This window comes from Equus asinus, chromosome 13, assembly GCF_041296235.1.
Source record: "Equus asinus isolate D_3611 breed Donkey chromosome 13, EquAss-T2T_v2, whole genome shotgun sequence".
In the NCBI taxonomy this organism is placed as follows: domain Eukaryota; kingdom Metazoa; phylum Chordata; class Mammalia; order Perissodactyla; family Equidae; genus Equus; species Equus asinus.
Genome location: NC_091802.1, coordinates 36,857,244 through 36,878,701, shown reverse-complemented (window position 1 = coordinate 36,878,701; position 21,458 = coordinate 36,857,244). Strand labels below are relative to the sequence as shown.

Below are 21,458 nucleotides of genomic sequence, written 5' to 3'. Positions count from 1 at the left end.
CAAGTACACTTGATCCTTCCCTTCTTCCGGAAATGTGGGAGGGTAGTACTGCTTGTTTCAAAGTCGAAACTGAGGTCCACACATAGGCAAGAGCACGGTGTAGGGCGGGGCTTTGTAGCTTGCTCCCCACCACTCTGTGCCCCAGGGCCTTCACCTCTGGGTACCAGGAATGGCTGGGGACAGGCAGGGGTTGAGCACCGAGGTGGCAGTGGTGGAACTTCCCACCGAAAGACTGGTGCCACACTCTGTGGATTGGAGAGGCCTATGATCAGACCTGCCAAGGTTTCTAGGGCATAGTGAGTGTGGTCCAGGGGACGCCTACATAGTACATGGATGGGTACACGGATGTGAGTCCATCCAACCACTTTTCCATTTATTCCCTTCTACAGACCTTCACTGAACACCTACGGTGTACCAGGTATTCAGATAAGAACTCCTAGTCCCTGCCTGCAGGGAGCTCATAAGCTAATGGAAACACTCACAGTCTGGTGAAGGCTATATTGTTGAGGATACATCTGTGTGTTTGTGTATGGGTGTAAGTGTGTGTGTGTTCACTAATGTGCATGTGCACTTGTGTGAGACTACACATGTGAGGGCTTGTGTGGAAGTGACTGTACATATGAATAAGTAGGTGAGTATGTATGTTTGAATGTCTTGACCGCGTGCAATGAGTGTGCATGTGCACGAGTGTGGAGGTGCACACGCATGTATGGAACGTGCAGGTCCACATGAATGCATGAGGATGATGCGGGCATATGTGGTACATAAGCACATATATATGTGAGCTTGAGAGAGTGTGTGTTGTGTTTGTGTACACACCTGTGACCCCTTCAAACCCATCTTTTGAGAATTCAAATGATGTCAGGATGGACTCTACCTTGAACGTCCTGGCTGCACACCGTCGGGGTCAAGCCACCTGCTCCCCTTCCTCTCCCTACGCCTTTGCACAGGGAACCCCCCACACTGGGAAGGGGCAGGGGTAGGAGTGGGGTACGGAGCAGAAGATGACGGGCAGGGCGGGCAGTGGACATTCTTGCTGATAATGGCTGGGTAGGCAGTAGGGCACCGAGGAAGAAGCTAAAGCCAGAGGCAGAAAGAGATGGGTAAGAGAGTGAACACTGCGGGGAACCGCAGTGGGGACGCCCTGGTCCCCGAGCCCACAGCATCCGGGACGGACGCGCATTAGCGCGGGCCGGGCAGTGGATACCGGGGCAGGGTTGGGGGGAGGCTCTGAAGGCCAGGGCGCGGAGAAGCGGCAGGAGGGCGCGCGGGCGCGGCTCCCCGCGTGCCCTCCCCGCGCCTCCTCTCCCCTCCCTGAGTCGGCGGGGCGGGCGGGCGCGGTTCCGGGGGTGGGCGGGCTGGACGCGGAGGAGGCGGGGCCGCCGCACTGGCTTCTCGCAGCCCCTCCCGCCCGCAGCCAGAGCGAGCGGAGCCTCGGCCAGCTCTGAGGGGCGGGCGCAGGAGCGCGGCGCCGCGCAGCCCTATCCGTCCGCGGAGCGGACTGAACTGGAAGCCGAGCGCTGCCGCGGGAAGCGGGCGATGAGGGCAGGTGCCGCCGGCTGCGCCATGGACGGACCGCGCCTTCTGCTGCTGCTTCTGCTCTTGGGGGTGAGTGCTAGCCCGAAGGGAGCCCGCTCCCTTTCCCGGGACCGGAACCCCGATGGGTTCATGTTTCCCCGAGGGAAAACAGAACACAGCGTTGAGGTCCCACATGCTGGGGATGGATGGCAGGAGAGGAGCTCCCATACCAGTATACACGGAGGAGCGTCAGGGTTCTCAGAGCGCAGAGGCGACCCTGAGATCCAGGGTAGAGATGCGGGCAAGAGGGGCGCACGGATGCGGGTCCTCCGGTACCGTGGGGTGTGTATGTGGAGGAGCTGGGAGGAGTCTCTTAGGAGGGGGTCCTGGGGTTCTCGGATGCCTGGGTTCCTCAGAAGAGGGCGCTTGAATGCCGGGATCTCGAGGCGACTTTCCCACTGAGCATCTTGATCTCTGAAGGGTTATGGGACGGAACCCAGGCTAGAGAAGGAGGAGAAATGGGACGGGGACTGGAGACGTGAGGGGCGAGCGGGGCTGGGGCAGGGAATGGAACGAGGGGATGGAACAATGAGGGAAGAGGTTGAAGGGACTGGAGGCAGAGGGGACCCAGCATCGGACAATGAGGACCGGCCAGACAATAGGGGGGAGGGGCGCGCGAGGAAAAGGTTCAAGGAGCTGGGGTCAGTTGAAGAGAGAGTAGAAATGGATTCAGGAGGGTAGGACGAGGCAAGGGAGGTAGAGAGATGGAGGCAAAAGGGAAGAGGACAGAGAAGGGAGAGAGGACCCTAAAGTGATCGGGGACCCGCCTGTCCTTCGAGGGACAGTGGGACGAGGAGAGCAGAGGCACGGATGTTCCCCGCGCCTACCGCGCGCTCTTTCTCGCGGCCTCGCCCAGTACGGGAATTACGGCCGGGGTTCCGAGGTTGGGAAGAGAGCGCCCGCTTCGTCGGAGCGAACCCGCTCTCCGGTTCCCCCACGACTGGCGGGCGCCTCTAACGCGCTTATTCTCGCTGTGTGCAGCAGCGCCATGGGCCGGAAGGGATGGAGCGGGCGTCATCGGACTGAACCTGGCCGCCACCACATCTCGGGGTGCAGAGCGCCGGGACGCGCAAAGGCGGGGAATGTCCCGGCAGCGCGCAGCCTCGGGTCGCGCAGGCAGAGGCGGCCCGAAGGGGGCGCTGCGGCGAGAGGGCTGTGCCATCCGCAGCTGCGGGCGCAACTGGGCCCGCGCGCCGCCCCCCGCCCCCATTAAGTTAAACTGCTAGAGCGACGCGCCGGCGGTTCGCTCCGCTCCACGGTGGGGATTCTGCGTGCGCTCCGCCCAGCTTTCGGTGGAAGACGCTGGGCACCGAACGAGTCAGAGGCGCTCGAACGCCTCGGACTCTGTCTCGGCAAAGGACCACGGGTCCTCGTAAGCTTCTAAGCCCGCGCGGTAGTTCTGACCAGATTTTCAGGAGATGTGACCTGGTGTGTGGCCGTGAACGGAGTACCCTCGTAGGTTTGGCAATGGAGGAGGTGTCCTCACTCTCCTTGCCGTCTGCATCTCTCATCTGAGCATTGCGCCCCAAATCCCCGTTTTACAGATAAGGAGACTGAGAGTCTGAGAGTTTAAGCGACTTGGCCAAGTCCTGCAAGCAAGTTGAGCCAGAGTCCTAGCCAGACTGCCCCTCACCTGAGTCCAGCTCAGTACTCCCCGTACCTCTTAAGGGGCAGCCCGGCGTCCCAGCTCCGGATAAGACCTGCGTTTCTCGGCGGGGGTGGGCTTGACACCATCCGCAGAGTCAAGAGGGCGGTGGAATATGGAGGCTGGGGTGAGCAGAGACCCTCTCGGGGCGCTGGCCCCATCCCCGGTTCCCTGGAGCTGTCGGTACCTGTGGCTTCGTCCGGGCATTTGGGAGTGACTGTGGGCACGTTTGCTGACTAACGCCACGGGTTGGAGATGCTTCTCAGTCGGGGAGGGGCGGGGGCGGGAGGCTGGGGCGGCCAGTAGTGTGGATCCGCGAGGGGCGAGGGCGTGGGCTCCGGACCCGGGCTGGAGAGAGTGCCGCCCGAGTACAGAAGAGGCGTGGAAGGAGGGGAGCTGGGCGTGGAGGGCCTGGGGGCTCGAGAAGGTGGACCGCGCGCAGCTTCTGCCGCCTGCAGCCCCCGCGGCTGTCGCCTCCGCCTCGCCGCGGGGCTGGTGGCTGTGGGCTGCCTCTGCGCACCGCGGCGGTCCGAGTTTCTTCCTGGGCCGCGGCGAGAGAGTGCTGAAACCAGAGCGCGTCCCGGCGGGTCGGCTGGCGGGCTGCGCCGGTAATGGAGGCACTTTGTCATTCAGACGTCTGTAACCGGAGCCGCCGGGCTGGCTAATGCGCCTAATAGGGATGCAGCGAGGGCAGCAAATGGGAGGAGGAGCGGCCGGGCGGGGGAGGGGTCTCCGGGAGGGAAGGGGTCCCCATCCCGCTGTACCAGCCCGGTCTTGCTCACGCGCCTCGATTCTTCCCTAGGGATGCGGCGAGGGGGTGGGGTGGAGGCGGGAATAATAAAATTTGTTGAGGGCCTACTATGTGCCACGCACTGCCCTGGGTAATTTCTCTTGTGCTATCTCATCCTTATAAGGTCCCGGCAGAGTAAATCTAGTTAGTCTCGTTTTACAGTCGAGGGAGCGGAACCTCCCAGGCTTTCAGGCACGAAACCAGGCTCCCCCAGTTAGTAAGTAGTGGCATCGTTGTTGGAACCCAGGATGCGTGGCTTGCAGCTTACTCTTTTCCTCTAACCGCCAGCCTCTTTCCCACCCCACCCCCCAGCCATCATTTTATGAGAGACACGTGGCCCTGAACCACCACTAACCCTGGAGATTAGATCTGTGTCCTATGCCCTTGGCACCATAAATTTGGAACTGAACCCTTTCCCCCACTTAGAGCCCCCCCCCCCCCCCCCCCCCCCCCGCTGGCTTCATCCTCAGTAATTAGCACTTGTCTTCCATCAGAAACTCAACGCCTATCTAAAGGGATGGGGGGCATGTGCCAGTGCCCCCCCCCCCCGGGGGTTTGCATCAACCTCAAAAGACCCTCTAGTATTTGAAAACTCCAACACTGTGGTAATGGCTAAGGCTCCATTCACCTGAGGAACCCTTTGCTGAAGCTGTTGTGAACGGTTAACACTCATCGCTGAAGCATTCATGTAGTTTCAAATTCTTTCACCTATTTTGGCGTGTTTTCCATTTTGTCCAATTTTTAAATTTTTTTAAGATTCTGAAAAGTCAATTCATCTAAGGGCATTTCCAAATTAGTTTCTTGAAAGCCTTGAAATAGCAAAAAAAAGGTTGCAAACATTCTCGAAAATGGGATGAAATCATTCCATCAAATTGGAAATGAATAAATGTAATAAATGTAAATTTCAGACAAATGTGTCTATCATTTTGGTAAACTGATCATTTTGGAGCAAATAGGTTGAATCCTAGTCATCCACCCTGCTTCTCAAGATTGCCTGGCCTTGGACCAATAGAGGGTGTGGCAGGGGCCACGCATCAGGGCACTTCGCAGAGCAACCCCTGTGGGCCTTAGTTTCCCCATCTGTCGGAGAGAGGATGAAAGTGATCCCTCAGGTCTTTCCCCTTCAGCATCTTGGCTTCTGGAGCAGCTTTTGGGGGTGACATTTCCTCTCCCTCATGGGATTGTGACTCCCCACAGGGGTCAGGGACCATGTCTCACTGGAAACTCTTAGTTCAATACTCAGTAAATAGTGTTGAATTAGTTAACTTTAAAGAGAGCAATTTCCCACCCTCCTTTGGTCCCCATGCCCTCTGCCGACCCTTCCTGTGGATCTCTCTTTGTATCTATCCTGCCCCCTACTCTTAGATGGTTTCCTCTATTTGGGGATGGCAAAATTCTGCCCTTCCATCGCCTCCCCCCAGCGTCAGCAGCTCATTCTCCATAAGGCAAGACACTTCTTTGATAACTAATGTTTATTGAACCCCTGCTATACACCAGATTGGCATAAATAATTTCGCCCATTTTCACAGCAACTCTGAGCTGTAGATATTACCAACTCAATGTTTTAGGTGGGAAAACTGACACTTAGAGAGATTGAGAATTTATCCAAAGTGACATATTATTGAGTAGCAGATCTGGGATATTTTGAAATAGGAAACATAAAACAAGCACAGGAAATACATGGTTACAAATTATGTGGCCTTGGCTCCAAACATAAACCTTGGGAGAAGAGACAGGACCACAGGCTGCAGCAGGAGAGCAGGCTTCGAGGAAGAAGGGCTTGCACCAGACTGCCACACCACCCACGGCTACCATGGACAGACGCCCTCCACCATCCGGAGCCCAGGTCTCCACTGACCTCATCTAATTGGAATACAGCCAAGAGCCACAAAGGAAGCAAGAAAGGCCTTGGAAAAGAGAAAAGAGGGATCCCAAAATGTATAAACACCTTACTCATTCATTTCATGCTTACAGCAAGCCTATGAGGCAGGCACTGTCATGATTACCTAATGATGAAGACACAGGCACAGAGAGATTCAAGGCCTGTCCCAGATGACCCAGCTCTAAGTGACGAGCCAGGATTCAATGATGGAGGCAGCTGAGGAGGAAGGCAGTAGAGCTCATGCTTTTTACTCAAAGAATTGCCCCCTCCTGGTTCAAATCCCACTTACACTCACTTTATACACTTTCCTACCAAGTCTGGTTACATAGTTGCTAAAGATTCATTTAGACATAGTGAATTAGGATGGCGGGGGAGGGGCTGCTCAGGTCATACTCGAGAGCAGCAAGAATTGACAGCTGATACCTTGACAGGAAGGGAGGAGACAGAAAAACTAAAAAGCTGACAGGAGAACCCACGAGACATAAATGTGTGTAATCTGGGTAAAGAACACAAGGGTTTCATTGCATTGCAACCCAAAATAATCGCTGGTGTGAATACTGAGTCCCTGAGTCCTGGGGAAACCATGAAGGTATGTTCCAGAGTCAGAGAAGGGTGCAGCCACCGTGGTTAAAATAAAAAACATTGGGGCCAGCCTGGTGGCGTAGTGGTTAAGTTTGTGCACTCTGTTTAGCCCAGGGTTCATGGCCCAGATCCCCCGGGGAAACCTACACATTGCCTGTCAAGCCATGCCGTGGCAGTGGTGTCCCACATACAAAACAGAGGAAGATTGGCATAGATGTTAGCTCAGGGACAATCTTCCTCACCAAAAAAAAGAAAGAAAGAAAGAAAAGGAAAAGAAAAACATTAGGTGATGAGGGCAGCAAATGCTTTACTCTCAGGAAAGTCAACTCTCCAAACGTCATTCCCGCAGAGTTCTAGTTAATTAAAGTCATATTGTATTTTCATGTTCTTAAATTCCATAAATATATACGTAGCATCCCTGCTATGTGCCAGGCACTGGGGCTACCACAGTCCCGCCCTCTGGGAGCTGACAATCTAGTGGGTGACCCTGTAAAGTGTCAGACCAGAACAGTGACCAAGGAGAACATGTCATGGGGCAACCCCGCCTGATCTAGGAGGGGTGGGGACCACAGGACCACTTCCTTGAGGAAGCGACACTTCAGCAGAGGCCTAAAGGATGAAAAGAAACCCGAACAGGCCCTTCTGGCATCTCGATTATCTCCTGGGGGAAAGCCTGCATCTGGGATACCCCACCCCCACCCCCGCCGTCCCAGGCTCCTGGTCTGCAGATGTTCCCAGCACTGTGTGTTCCTGACACCTGGGAGGAGATGGTGGCAACTCTCAAGCTTCCCCCTCCTATGCTGCCTGTACCCTCTGTGCTGGTTTCTTGAAGACCACAGGCTGCCGCCTAGACCCATCCAATCTGTCCATCCCCTGCTTCCACCAAACCCATCAACTGGCCAACGTGGAAGCAGAGGAGTGCCCAGAATGACCCTTAATGCTCCCCTCTGCTCCCACGACCCCCAGAGCCCATACTTCCTCTTAGCATCAAATGGGAGTGCATGGTCTGGGGCCAGGGAAACAGGCTTTGGAGTTTTATTAGACGTGAAGAATTTTTTTTAAGGAACAGGAATATAAAGCAAGCTGCCAGCAGCCCCTCCCTCTAGGGAATCTGGTGCTAAATCGTTCCATCCATGAGCAAAGATGCCTTGGCGGCAGGAATCTGCCTCCCCTTTCTCCCGGTTTCAGCACTGTTCCCACCGGCTGCATGGGGGGCAGGGAGAGGGCAGGGCTGGTGGCTGGAATGTAAATCCTGGTGGAGCGGGGCTGCTGGGTGGTGAGAGCAGCCACTCTCTCATTGATAACAGGCCTCCCTCCCTCCCGGTCGTGGCGCCAGACTCTTGCCGATTGGCTGCTCCTTTGCCCTGGCGCTGAGCTGTCTCCAGCTCTCTGTGTGCGGAGAGATGAAGACTCAGAGAGGGAGAGCAGAGTAGGTCAGAACTCCCAGTGCAGAGTCAGGATTTGAACCCACGTCCCCACCCCTCCGCCTTCTGTTCTTGGGTTCAGACACCTCCCATTTGATATTTAATATGTGGAATGGTAGAATTAAGGGCGTGGAGTAGGGCCCTGCTAGCCTTTGTTAGAAAAAGGCTCTCCTCTAGGTAGATGCAGGTGTGCAGCTTAGCAAGTGGCGTTTGGCCTAGATTTCAGCTTCTAGTCGCCCCTTTGGCTGGGAGCCCTGTGCGAGCTGCAACCTGTCCTACTGTTCACGACATGGTCCCTGCCCGAAGGCCCTCTGCTGGGGCCTGAGGCCGCCTTCCCCATGTGGTGTATCCTTGGGATTCCAGGAGTTGTTATAACCCCAAGATGAACTTTGCAGAAGGTCAGGCTCTGACGGTCTGACCTCACACCCCCAGCAGCCTCCAGGAGCGCACTGCCCCTCACTGCCTTTCTCCCCCTCCAGCTTTAATGTGCCTGATGCCTCCCTGGTGAGCTCATCCTGGCCCAGGTGGTTCCAATAGAAGGCTTTAGAAGGGGGTGTTTGCTCCTTCAGAAGACACCCCCTTTCCTTTCTCTTGCCAGCCTTACTTTCTGATCTCCCCCACCCAGGTGTGCCTGCTGGGAGGTGCCAAGGAGGTGTGCCCCACAGACCTGTACACCCACAGCGGCGAGTGCTGCAAAGCCTGCAACCTGGGCGAGGGTGTGGCCCAGCCTTGCGGAGCCAACCAGACTGTGTGTGAACCCTGCCTGGACAGTGAGTACAGGATGGGAGGTGGGGGGGGGGAGGGTCGGGGGCTAGGGAGGAGCATGCCCAGTGGAGGCCTCACAAGTGCTCCGCCTCCTGGCAGGGTCTCCTGCCCACCACTGTATGGGTACCAGAAGTGGGTCTGACCCAGTATAGGAGTCAGAGAGGGGAAGCTGAGAGTGGGTGAGGGATGGATGCAGAAGGAGGAGAGTGACCTGTGGGGCATCCCCAGGGGGGGCCATTCCAGCCCCCAAGCAGAGAAGCCTGGTAGAAGAGTGTGGCCAGGTGGGGAGGAGTAGCTGATGCTAAGACCAGCTAAAAATATCATCTGCGCTGCAAAATCAATGGCTGCCACTTACCCTCGGTGTGTTTGCGGGGAGGGGAGGAGGATCAAATCCTGGCTGCCCTGGAGACTGACCTTGTGGGATCCTGGGAGGGTGTGGCTACCCCTCCCCCCAGGCCAACTGTTCTCGGGCTCTGACCAAGGAAGCAGAACCTTCCCAAGGCAGCAGGGATGGGGGTTGGAGCCCTATGAGGATGTCCTTACTGTGGGGCCGTGTCAGGTGGGGAGGGGCAAGGGGCGCTGTGGCCATTCCTACCTAGGATTTCCTTGGGGAGGAGAGAGAACCCCGTCTTCCAGGGCTGCTGGATGAGAGAGGCAGAGGGATAAGGTATCTGGGGTCTGAATTCTGTGTGCTTTTGAGTCAAGAGTCTCATCTCTGCTGGATGCTCCCAGCCTCAGCTGCTGCCTTCAGGACTCAGTGCCCTTTCCCCCCTCCCCGACTCTGCCTACAGTCTGATCCTGGCTTCTACCTGGCACTCAATGCCACCTGGAGGACCGGTGGAAACCATACTCAGATTATTCTTTAATCATGCTAGGAAAAAGGGTACAAGGAACTGAGAACTGTGAACCCACCTGCCAGCCTAATCTTACCTCTGGCTGCCTCCCCCCACCCCCTCACCCTCTCCCCTCCCTCCCCACAAGCATGCACACACAGAGCTTATCTATCCATCAGGCAACCTCAACTCCTTGGTGTCCCCAAACACACTGTTTTCCTGTCTCTGTGCTTGTGGATCCTGTAACTCCATCCCCCAGCAGAAGGATGCCTGGGCCTGAATGGAGAAGCTGGACATCCTGTAATGCCTTTGCCACCTTGCCATCTGGCCACCTGTCCTGGCCCTGGCCTAACAGGGCTTTGATCCTAGGGCACGGATGGCCAACCGTCAGCTACCCTGCAACCTCCCAAGTCTGTCTCTTTCATCTCCTAGACTCCTGCCCAAGGCCTCTCCTCCCTGGACCCTAGGTCTCCGGATAGGGCCCCACTCCCTCTGTCCAAGCACTGGGAAGGGGACAGGAGTCTAGGCAGGCTCTGGCGTCTCTGGGGGAGGGGAGGGGAGGGGAGGGGCGGGGAGAGAGGAGCAGAGACCCACTGGGAGGTCGTGGCAGGAATCCTCCCTCCCCTTTCCTCCCTCGGTCCCCTCCCTTTCCCTCCCTCTCCCTCCCCTGCCCCCAGCTGCGTTAACAGGCTGCCTTTACAAGCCCACTTTATGGGATGGAGACCCCAGTGGACTTTCCCTCTATCCTCAAAACGTTTCCACAAGGAAACCCCTTAAACTCCTGCCTTCATTCTCTGCCAAAAAAGACCACATTTTCCCCACCCCCTAAAACACTCTCCCAGGAGTTTTCTGCTAATTTTCTGTATTTTCCCATAGGCAAGGCCCTCCCCTTCCCGCAGTGTGACTAGACCCACCCCCTGCCACATGCCAATCAGACAGGAACCTCCTGTTCGGATAAATTGGACATCCTGCCTTGGCCATTTATGTTTGGAAGTCCTTTCTGCTGTCTGACTATACCCCTGCTACTGAAGTTCACCACACTTATCAATGCCCACCCCATGGGGCCCCACCTTTATAGGATCCCTGCTGTGTGTCAAGTGCTTTACGGTGAAATTTCATTTATTCCCCAGCACAACCCTGTGAGTGGAGATATTATTCCCTATTTTACAGAGAAAGAAAAAAGCTCAGAGAGGTTAAGTAAAATACCCAGAGTCACACAGCTAATAAACAATGGGAGCAGGTTTTGAATCCAAATCTGCCTGGTCCCTAGGAAGAGAAATACAGAGGTCCCTCCACCAGAACTGTCTTTTCGTCTCTTCCCCTTCCGTTTCTACCCTGTTCACTTCCCTCTGGTTTTTCCTTCTTTGTTTTCCCATCCTCCCCCTACCCCTCACCCTGCCCCAGATAATGATCCTGTGCTCCATCTTACCTCTTGATGCCTTTGGAAAAGGTTGAGGTCAGACCCCACAGCAGACCTCAATTTCCCTTCGATAGGATCCTAGTCTCTCTACTTCTGCTTCCACATTCTGAGCAATCCCTCCTTCCCTGGTTCTCGGGTTCCTAACTCCGTGCTCTTCCTGCCGGCGGAGCAAGTATCCATCCTCTTGGATTCAGGTTGGCACAAAGTTCTCCATCCTGGCCTGGAAGCGGTGAAGCAGATCTGGCGCTGTGCCTTCCCCCTCCTTGCAGGAGGAGAGGAGCCTGGCATCCCCTGGCATCCCTCCTCTTATTCTGGAGCTCACATCCCTTAATTAAGAGAGTATGAGTCAAGTGTGAGCTTGGAAATCTCCCCTTTATGCCACTTGAAAGGGCAGAGGACTATATATGCAAGTCTGTCTTGCTTTCTAGCTTCAATCCTTCCTGCTGTACCTGAACTTTCTTGCCGGGAGCCCCATCCCCACCCTCAAGAGCCAAGCTCTTCCGCTTCGAGGGGTAGCGCCATGGGTGGGAAATTCTGCTAAGCCTATCCACTCCTATTCAGGCCACACCTGAGCCCCTGCCTGAGAAGAGAGGCCAGGAAGGGCAGGTGAGGCGGGAGACTCCCCAGCGAAGGCCAGCCGTTCCTGGGCTGGGCTCACAGCTCAGGTTTGGCCTGCAGCGAAGCCTGGGTGGGAACCATGCTCAGATTATTCCTTAATCATGCTGGGAACAAGGGTACAGCGCTGGGAACTCGCCAAGAAATTTGCTGGCATCAGCTGGGTTACCCTGCAAAGCCTCAGGGTCAGTGCTCCCTCCTTCCTAGGGGGCTGCCAAGAGCTTTCACAGACCCGGGATCAGGGACCCGAGGGAAGAGGGTGGGTGTCAACGAGCAGACGAGGCTGAACGACGGGGTCAACGCCCTGGCGAGGGATGGGGAGGGAGGGAGGGCCTCCAGCGCCTGCATCCCAAGTGCCCAAAGGGCAGGCGACTAAATTCTGGGCTCCGGCTTCCCCGCGCGTCCATCTGCCCTCAGGCGTGACGTTCTCGGACGTGGTGAGCGCCACAGAGCCATGTAAGCCGTGCACCGAGTGCGTGGGCCTGCAGAGCATGTCGGCGCCATGCGTGGAGGCCGACGACGCGGTGTGCCGCTGCGCCTATGGCTACTACCAGGACGAGACGACAGGCCGCTGCGAGGCGTGCCAGGTGTGCGAGGCGGGCTCGGGCCTCGTGTTCTCGTGCCAGGACAAGCAGAACACCGTGTGCGAGGAGTGCCCCGACGGCACGTACTCCGACGAGGCCAACCACGTGGACCCGTGCCTGCCCTGCACCGTGTGCGAGGACACCGAGCGCCAGCTGCGAGAGTGCACGCGCTGGGCCGACGCCGAGTGCGAGGGTGAGCGGCCGGCGCCCCCTGGGGGTCGAGAAGGGCCAGGCCTGGCCCGAGGGCAGCTCTGTGGCCTCCAGCCAGCAGGCGCCCTCCCTGAAACCTCAGGAAGCAGGTGGCTCCCCATCCTTCCCACCAAAGGACCTCTTTCACTATGTCCTTTGGGCTAAGTGTTTGGAAAACTGTCATCCTCCTGACTCATTTGTCAGGGCTTCATTCATCTGTGGCTGCCAGCGAGGGATTGGATGGGTGGCAGATAAGGAGCTCAAAGGTGGCCATGGTGTCCAGAGCACAGAGCAGGACATGTTTGATCCCAAGGCAGGCTTTCTCAACTGGAGAGGGCATTGAGGACCTTCAGGAGTTGGGACTCTCTGGCTCTGGGGCCTGTCTAGGTCCAGAGTGGTTTATGGCTCTGGGACCTGTGATGGAATGGGCCCTGTCACTTACCATCTGAGTGTTGTTAGGGAGGCCACTCCTATCTCTGGACTTCAGTTTCCTCACTGGTTATTTGGTTGGCAGGGTGGTTGGTTGTGGATTAGAGAAAGTGGTTGGCCCACTTCAACTTGTGATATTTGGGGGAGGGGTCGACAGTCACTGTTACAGTTTAGTCAAGGATGAAGTTGGACCCAGCAGGTCATGGGGGTGGGGGCTTTGGGGCAGAGGAAGAAGGGAAGCGGCAGGCCTGGGGCTTGGGGACCCAAGGACGAGGCAGGGTGCACATGGAGGGCTCTCAGGGATGGCAGGGTGCATGGGAGCTGGGTGTGCCTGCCTTAGCCAGGCATGGAGAGGGGCAGCTCCTGGGATGTGAGGAGGAAGCCCATGGAGCCAGAGCAGAACTGTTTTGGTCTCCGGTTGGTGACATCCATCTCGGGGGAGAGGGGTGGGCTCATCCACTGCAGGGAGAGGTTGACAATGCCTTTCTTTCTGACCATTACCCTGAGGCCAGGCATCCATTTAGCTATGTCTCTTTGGGACCCAACCCTCAGGGTGCCCTCACTCAGCAGGCAACACAGCACCTCCTTCAGGGAGCCCCACGTATGACAGCCTTTGCCCCAGTCTGATGAGAGGGATGTGGTCTCGGCACTTAGTTACCAGGAGATCCCCCATTCTGAAGGAGGCAGCACAGCCTCTGGCCTCAGTCACCCCTTGGTCTGATGGGGGGCCAGATCCCCTGCTTGGGGAGCCTCCAGTTTGATACCACGCCTTCCTTCCACGTCCAGGAGCTCAGGGTGGGGAGGGCTCTTAAGCTGGGCTGAGGCCTAGTATGTGAGTGAAGCTTCCTGAATTGGGGTGGGAGTGGGGGTCAGGGGGGAGGAATGGGGCGCAGAACATGGTAGTTCCGGTGGCGACTGCCCTGGGCCAGGAGGCAGGCAAGTGGTGTCAGGCGCAGGACAGAGCAGGGAGGGGGTTTTAGCAGCAGACAGGCGGCAGCTCAGTTTCCCAGGGCAAGTCTGGACCAGCTTGTGGGGGCACTTAATCGGGGCATGGTTAGAGCAACGAGAGGTGGTGGCTGGGGGAGGGGTGCGCTCCGCCTTTTGGGGCGTTGGCAGATTCCTCCAGATACCACCCCGCTTTTCCAGCCACCCTGAAGGAGGAGGGTACCCTTGAGGGGTGTGTTGATCCCTGCCCCTCTTCCCCGCTTCACTCTTGCCTGGGAAGGGTTAAATGTCAGCAGGGGCAGAGGGAACATTTCAGGAAATGGAATTTGATTGGCCTTTGGTGGCTCCCCTCCCCTCCAGTGCTTGGTACTTTCTTCCATGTACATTTCAGGTGTCAACATGGTGACTCACCCACCCTTGGGACAGACCAACCCGCCCTGGCCCCCAGTGAAATTTGGGTTTAGGAGGAGTAACCTGGTCCCTCCTTTCATCCCCACATCTGACAGCTCCCATTCCGGAAATGGCTGTCAAGACCCACCAAGGGCTTAGTGGGTTGGAATGCTAGTGGACATGGCCACATCTGGATCTCATCCCCCTTCCCCCCATCAGAGGGGATTGGAGAGACGAAACGAGGGGAAAGCGCCCTGGACAGCACTGTCTTCAGCCTGATCTGTCCCTTACTGCTGTCTCAGCCCTTCCCCACTGCTCCTGAATCTCTGGTAGCCTGACACCCCGCCCCCCTATACCTTCAGCCTCTGGGTTGGGGTCTGTCCCAGCAGAGCTGCATCTCAGCCTCAGGGCTCAGGCTGCCCCTCCAGCTTGCCCAGTCCCCTAGCAGGGCAAGAGAAGACTCTCCCCAGTCCAACGCCTTGTCTGGGGCTCCCAAAACACAGGACTGTATCTCCGCCGCTGCCCACCCCCGCCACCGCCCTGGCCCCCCCGCAGGACTGAGATGGGGGAGGGGTGGCTGGGGCAGCAGATGGCAGCCCCCTTCCCATGCAAACCAGATGGATTCCAGATTCACTTCTGGGGGCCTTACCCCTCAGAAGGTGCTGAAAATGGGGGCCTTTGAACCATCTTTGTCTTGAGCTGAGGAGGCCCAGGAGACGGGTGGGCAGCTTCAACTCCAAATTGGGTGGGCAAATTGGGGGCTTGGTGAGGCAGAAGTGGGGGGCAAAGTGTCCTCCCCTTCACCCCTTTGGCATGTCCCGTCTTCTTTCCCTTCCTGCCCCAGGCCTGGGAAGTGAGGACAGATGGGGTAGACATCTTTGCCCAGACAGGTACCCCCAGGCCATGCAGAGCCCACAACCTCCCCTACTGCTCCTGGCTGGATGGCAGAATGGAAAATACCACCCACTGGTGCCAGGAGGTGCTGGGTCCCCTGCCAGGGAGGCTAGCAATGCCCAGCTGGCATGAGAGGGCCTAGGTAGGTGGCAAGGCACAGGCTTCCTCCCTTGAGGCTGTGGGCAGTCCCTGCTTTGTAAGCCCTCTCTCTGCCAGCAGTCTGCTTCCTGTCCAAGTCGGGTTCGGGCTACCTGACACTGTCTTCTCTGGGTGGCAAGATCAGATGGTGTGGGGGACATGCAGGGCAGGAAACAGAGGCGAGCCACTGTCCAAGGACTGGCTGGAGGGAAACAAGCCAGCTGGGCCTCCCCACTCCCTGTCTGAGCCTAGAGCTGGGACGTCAGAGACCGGAAAGGAGGCTGAGTATCAGCTCTCGGGGAGGTGGTGTGGGAGAAGGTATGTCTCTGTGCAGACCTGAGTACCCAGGTCCCTCCTCAGGACAGGGGTGACTGGGGCCACTGGGGCAACCTGGAGCCAGATAAGTTGCAACATTTCCCCAGAATGACTCCAGCTGGAGGCTCCCTGGGCTCCCTCTCTCCTTTGTGTATTTACCTCCATGGGGTAGAGTAGAATTCGAGGGCCACAGCTATACCCAAGATGGGAGAGAGCTTAAACACCATCTCTCCTAATATCCCCATTTCGCAGATGGGGAAATTGAGGTCCTGAGAGTTGAAGGGACTGGTCCAGAGTCACACAGCAAGTCAGTGACAGAGCCGAAGGGGACCTGGGTGGCCTGATTCTTAGGCCCTTGCTCTTCTCCACCATCATGACATCATACACGCAGTCCCAGCCCTCACCCCTATGTGTAACAGCTGGCGCACAAGCACCTGGAACCGGACCCAGGGAACCGCCTGGGAGTGGGTCAGAACATGGGGAAGGGGCTGGGGGGGAATGGGCCCTCACTCCTGCAGCTCTTTCTCCCAGAGATCCCCAGCCGTTGGATTACACGGGCCACGCCGCCGGAGGGCTCAGACAGCACTGCCCCCAGCACCCAGGAGCCCGAGGGACCTCCAGAGAAAGACCTTGTAGCCAGCACGGTGGCGGATGTGGTGACCACAGTGATGGGCAGCTCTCAGCCCGTGGTGACCCGAGGCACCACGGACAACCTCATCCCCGTCTATTGCTCCATCCTGGCCGCTGTGGTTGTGGGCCTTGTGGCCTACATCGCCTTCAAGAGGTGAGAGGGGCACGGGGAACAGAGGGCGGGACCTTTGCCCTCAGGGTGGGCTCTGCTGTGACCTTGACCTGAAAATTCACACACTCTTTTAAGGCAACCCCAAGCCAAGCTCATCCTCACTTACCATCAGCTGCCCCACTCTGGGGTGTGGCAGGTCAGCAATAGGTAGGGGAGGGGATTGTCCCTGTCCTGTCCTGGCACCAGCACCTCCCCACTCACAGGCTGCTCCCCTCCCGGACTCCCGGAGCCCCCAACTGTGCACAGAGCTTTCTTTACCACTGCCTGTGCTCATCTCCTGAGCCCCATTTACCACACGGTTACCTGTGTATGCATGTGTCTCTTCCTTCCCATGTCACATTTGGGATCCTGTGGCACCCACATCCAGAAATCCAGGATGTGCAAGAACATTCAGAAAGCACTTGAAATGTTTAAGTGCTTTTTCCATTTAATGCAAACAAGACCAACGTCTTATAAAGCGAAAAGTAAAAGCCCCTTTCTCTCTCGCCAAATCCTACCCCCTTCCTCATTGGACTCTGTTTGGAATGGATCCTTTCCAGCCCTTTTCTGTTCGTTTATAAATATGTGTATATAAAACTTTTATAGTTATTCATAAACAGGCAGGGTTTTTTAAAGCATCAACAGCATCACACCATACACATCCTACAACTTACTTTTTTATTTAATCTCCCTCGGGAGAGCTTTCCTCAGGACGTATAGATTATCTGATCATTCGTAACCATCATTCAATAATATGAATGGATCATGATTTATGTACCCCGTCTCCTATGGGTGGACATAGGGTTTTTGTTCAGTTTTATTGCTTATAATAGCAGAGGAAATCCTTGTATGAATCCCTGTATACATGTGGGAGTATTTTAGAAGGTAGACTGGGCAAAGTGGAATTCCTGGAAGTCATTTATTTACACGCCATTCATTCTGTGAACATTTAGTGAACATTTGCTGTGTGCACCAGGCCCTGAGCGCTTTCAGGGTAGGCCAGGGCAGGTATGTAGTGAAACAAGGATGCAGGTACTGGGGTGGGGGGGGTGGTATAGTCGGGACCTACCATCCCTCTGGCCCCCACACGTCAGAGTGCAGACACCTTAGCGCATGGCCAATGTGGCCCCTCACCCCCTGGGACCCGGCCTGTCCTCCGGCTCCAGGTGGAACAGCTGCAAGCAGAACAAGCAAGGAGCCAACAGCCGACCCGTGAACCAGACACCACCACCCGAGGGAGAAAAACTCCACAGCGACAGCGGCATCTCTGTGGACAGCCAGAGCCTGCATGACCAGCAGCCTCACACACAGACAGCCGCAGGCCAGGGTGAGCAGCAAGGCCGGGCAGGGGGGCTGAGGCAGCGAGAACAGGAGTGATTGAGATTAGACTGCAGGAAGGACTGCCAGAGGGGCTGGCTCCCGGTGCCTCTGTGTAGAAGGATGGGAGAGGCAAGGGGAGGGAGGGGAGGAGAGGTCCTTTCCAGTGGAATGACTTGGGAAATGGAGGCTTTGACAAATTGGAGCATCCAGACTCATCAGACTAATTGTCCCCCCTAGGGCTAATTACTCCCCAAAGTGGCTGCAATTAGCCTCCTGCCCTGGACTTCTGGGGAACAAGTAGTAATTATGTACCCTAATTAGTGGCCTGTAGCCCAGCTCCAGGACACTTGCTGCAGCTGAGTCTGGGACTGAGAAGTCCTGTCTCCTCTTCTGCTTTGATTGACGGCTGGGGGGCGGGGAGGAGGGTTAGGCGGTGGGATAGGCTGGAGCTATGGCGAGGAGGGGACATGAGTCAGCATCCTCCAGGCCCCTGCACAGCCCTGCCCCACATCCAGGACCTCATCTTGGCCACCCTCTGCCTCTAAGCCCTCGGGGCCTCCCAAGATTGGGAGGACAAATGCCCTGGCCCTTCTTGGGGCTGACCCATGCTCACTGGGGGGAAAGGGGGTCCAGTGGGCAGTACCTGACTCCCCCTGGGTTCTTGGCAGCCCTCAAGGGAGATGGAGGCCTCTACAGCAGCCTGCCACTGGCCAAGAGGGAAGAGGTGGAGAAGCTACTCAATGGCTCCGCAGGGGACACCTGGCGGCACCTGGCGGGTGAGCTGGGCTACCAGCCCGAGCACATAGACTCCTTCACCCACGAGGCCTGCCCCGTCCGCGCCCTGCTTGCCAGCTGGGCCGCCCAGGACAGTGCGACATTCGATGCCCTTCTGACCGCCCTGCGCCGCATCCAGCGAGCCGACATTGTCGAGAGCCTGTGCAGCGAGTCCACCGCCACATCCCCGGTGTGAGCCAACCCGGGAGCCTCTCCCCTGCCCCCACATTCCGATGACTGATGCTCCAGCCAACCCCTATGGGCCAGCGTCAGAGCTGAGCTCCTCTGGGCAGGGCCTCAGAGCCCGGGCCCCTAAACCACAGCCCTGTCACTGCTCCCGTGTGGCCCCATTGCTTCTGATCATACTCCCTTTCCAGCGCTGAAAGAGCCTCTGCTGCCTTTCCCATCCCACCCCTGCCTCATCACCATCTCAGACTTTCTGCTCCTTCTCCCCACACTTCTCAGTGGGCCAGCTCCTCCCACCTTAGCAGGTGTCATATTTGGGGGGCTGACACCAGGGATGGTGTTGGGGGCGATGACAAGGCCCCAGAGACTCAGAGAGAGAGACTGAGGAACCAGAGCCATGGACTCTGCACTGTGAACTTGGGGAACGCGGGGGCATCAGAGTGGCCCACACCCTCCCTCAGCCAGCCTCACCCCTCCCCTCTGGCCTAAGATGAAGAGGATCAAAGGCTTGTCAGAGCTGGAAGGGGGTTTTGAAATCTAGTTCACCCCCTTTGTTTTACATACAGGACAGTGAGGCCCAAAGAGAGGCAGTGACTTACCCAAAGCCACCCAGCAATGGAAGGCCAAATATGGACTGGCCCCTCCTCTCTGAATGAGGGGCATAGGCCTCAGGTTTGCTTAATGACTGGGAGAGGAGGGCCAGGTGACCCTCTGGGAAATGTCTCAAAGTCAAATCCTGTCTGCCCTCCACCATTTCTAGGCCTGTCCAACCCCTGTGAAGATGGGACACTTTGTCCGAGGTCTGGTTCCTTGATCCATCATGACCCCTAGTCAGGTTTGGGGTTTGAGGGTGCTGCCTCCCTCTGCCTGTCCCCTCAGGCATGTCAGTGTGGCATCCGTGGTGTGGCCCAGTCTGTAGGGGCCCACCATCCTGGCACAGACCCACAGCGAGCACAGGCAGCATCTTCCCCTAGAGTCAACCCTGGGGGTTCAGGAACTAAGGACCCCCCAGCAGCGGCACACAGACTCACAGACACGCACATGCAAGATGAGGAACCTTGCTTTTCTCCGGGAGTTCTTTCTCCTGGGCTGCGACCGGATCCTGCCTGGGGCAGTTGCCAGAGAAGCATCGAAGGGAATGCTGTGCTCGCTGTCTTCCCTCGCCCCCAGGTTTGGTGGGCCAAGGACTGCTGAGACTTGAGCTGGTGTCTGTCTTCCAAGGGCCTGCACGCGGAGGAATGCTCCCCCCATCTACCCCTTCCCTGCAAGCTCGGGTTTGGCTGGGCCCCGAAGGCTGCAGTGAAAAGTGGGACCAGCGTGGGAACGCAGCGAGAAGAGACGGCCTTAGACTGTGGCCCATGGAGGGTCTCTCCCAGGTTTAGCGGACCCTACAGAGGACTATTTTTTCCCTAGCTTGGTGCCAGAAAGGGGCCAGGAGGTCTCCTGAGGTCCTTCCCTGGCCTGTTGTGTTTTGCTTGATGTTGGAATGAGTGTGGCTCCCCTTCTATTTAGCATGAACGTGTGTACTGACAGCCACCCCTCCCCTGCCCAGGGTTCTCCACCCTGTATAAGGGACTGGGAACACTGTATGTACATGGCATTTCTTTGACCTCAAGCTGTGACGGGTGGAGGAAACTCACCTGCTGACCCCTCACCTGTGCACCTGGGGAGTGGGACAGAGTCTGAGTGTATTTATTTTCCTCCCCAGCAGCTGGGGAGGGGGCTGGGGGTTGCAAGTATGTTTTAGCATGTGTTTGGTTCTGGGGCCCCTCCTGCCTCCCTTTGGGCCGAGATGGAACCCTTTTGGCCCCCCAGCTGGGGGCTATGAGCTCCAGACTCCCTGTCGCCTCCCCCTTGCATCCTGTGTAATCATTTCTTGGGCCCTCCTGAAACCTACACATAAAACATAAATGATGAACATTAAATAGCAAAGAAAGAGAAATAGTCCAAAGAGATTTTTCTGGAAATACACATAGTTTGAGTTGGTGGGGCTTGTGTGTGTGTGTCAGGGACCCAGGTATAGTTTCCAACTCACTGAGAGCCTGTCCTATTTTTCCCTCCCACAAAATGGGGAAGTTTTCACAGAAATCCAGCAAATTCACATGTGTAGCCATGGAGTTGATTTAAGTGGGATAGGGAAGGAGTGGGGGCCCTTTGCCCCAGATCTTGGACAGGGAAAGTGAAAATGGCCATGCAGGAAGTCGGCCAGCTGTGAACTTGACCACATGTCAGAAGTAAAGCTGACCACAGGGGAGTCAGAGGCTTGCTAGGAAGGCCAGGTCACAACCCTGCAGCTCCCAGCCACCCACATGGCCTGGGAGACACGTACACCCCACCCACACACATGCACATGCACAGTGTCTGGCTCCAGATGGCCTGGTGGGAGCCTGGCTGCCCCAGCCTGGAGTTAGCCAGGCCCCTCCCTCGTGGCTCTCCCTGGCAGGTTCTGACCCCGGCTCCCGCCAGCTTGGCTTTGAGCTCTGCCTAGCCCAGGCCTGGAAGCTCCTGGAGCTGCAGAGTTCCCAGGCCCAGGCCTGTGCCCCTCTCTGAGGCTGGCAGGGCAGCTGGTCAGGCTGCTTAGCCTCTGCTGGTCGCTGGGCCAGGTCTTCTGGTGGGGCTGGCTTGTGATTGCTGGGGAAGGTCACAGGAGGCTTGCTCTTCCCAGAAAGAACAGCAAACAAGCCTTCCTGGTCTCAAGACCCTGGGACGGGCCAGCTGGGCCCCGGCCAGGAGTTAGGCATGAGGTGGAGGGGAGGCTGTCTTCCATCTCCCACCCCAAGTCTGTGAGGGTTGTGAGGAAGGCGGTGGTGGGGGTGATCCAGAGTAGGTAAGGGAAATGGTCCTGGTACTTGGGTAACCCCAAGCCTGATGGGAGAGACAGTCTTGAGGAAGCCTCCCTTCTGATGTGGAGACACAGTCCCAGACTTCAGGATACTCTCATCTGATAAGGGAGGCACAATTCCTGTTCTAAGGGAGTTC

The 21,458-nt window shown here is 57.0% G+C and overlaps 1 protein-coding gene across 1 annotated transcript; it reads left to right on the top strand.

Annotated features, from left to right (window-relative positions):
* The first annotated feature begins 1,402 nt into the window (after positions 1-1,402).
* NGFR (nerve growth factor receptor) lies at positions 1,403-20,425 on the top strand. The gene is made up of 6 exons (XM_044745657.2): positions 1,403-1,608; positions 8,527-8,671; positions 11,952-12,311; positions 15,950-16,202; positions 17,366-17,526; positions 18,188-20,425. The coding sequence occupies exons 1-6, from the start codon at positions 1,540-1,542 to the stop codon at positions 18,487-18,489; spliced, it is 1,290 nt and encodes a 429-aa protein (XP_044601592.2). The 5' UTR covers positions 1,403-1,539; the 3' UTR covers positions 18,490-20,425.
* Positions 20,426-21,458: the final 1,033 nt, after the last annotated feature.

Coding starts and splice junctions, on each gene's coding strand:
- NGFR (XM_044745657.2), top strand. CDS start 1,540: ATGAGGGCAGGTGCCGCCGGCTGCGCCATGGACGGACCGCGCCTTCTG. Junction 1,609..8,526: donor TGCTGCTTCTGCTCTTGGGG/GTGAGTGCTAGC, acceptor TCCCCCACCCAG/GTGTGCCTGCTGGGAGGTGC. Junction 12,312..15,949: donor GGCCGACGCCGAGTGCGAGG/GTGAGCGGCCGG, acceptor TCTTTCTCCCAG/AGATCCCCAGCCGTTGGATT.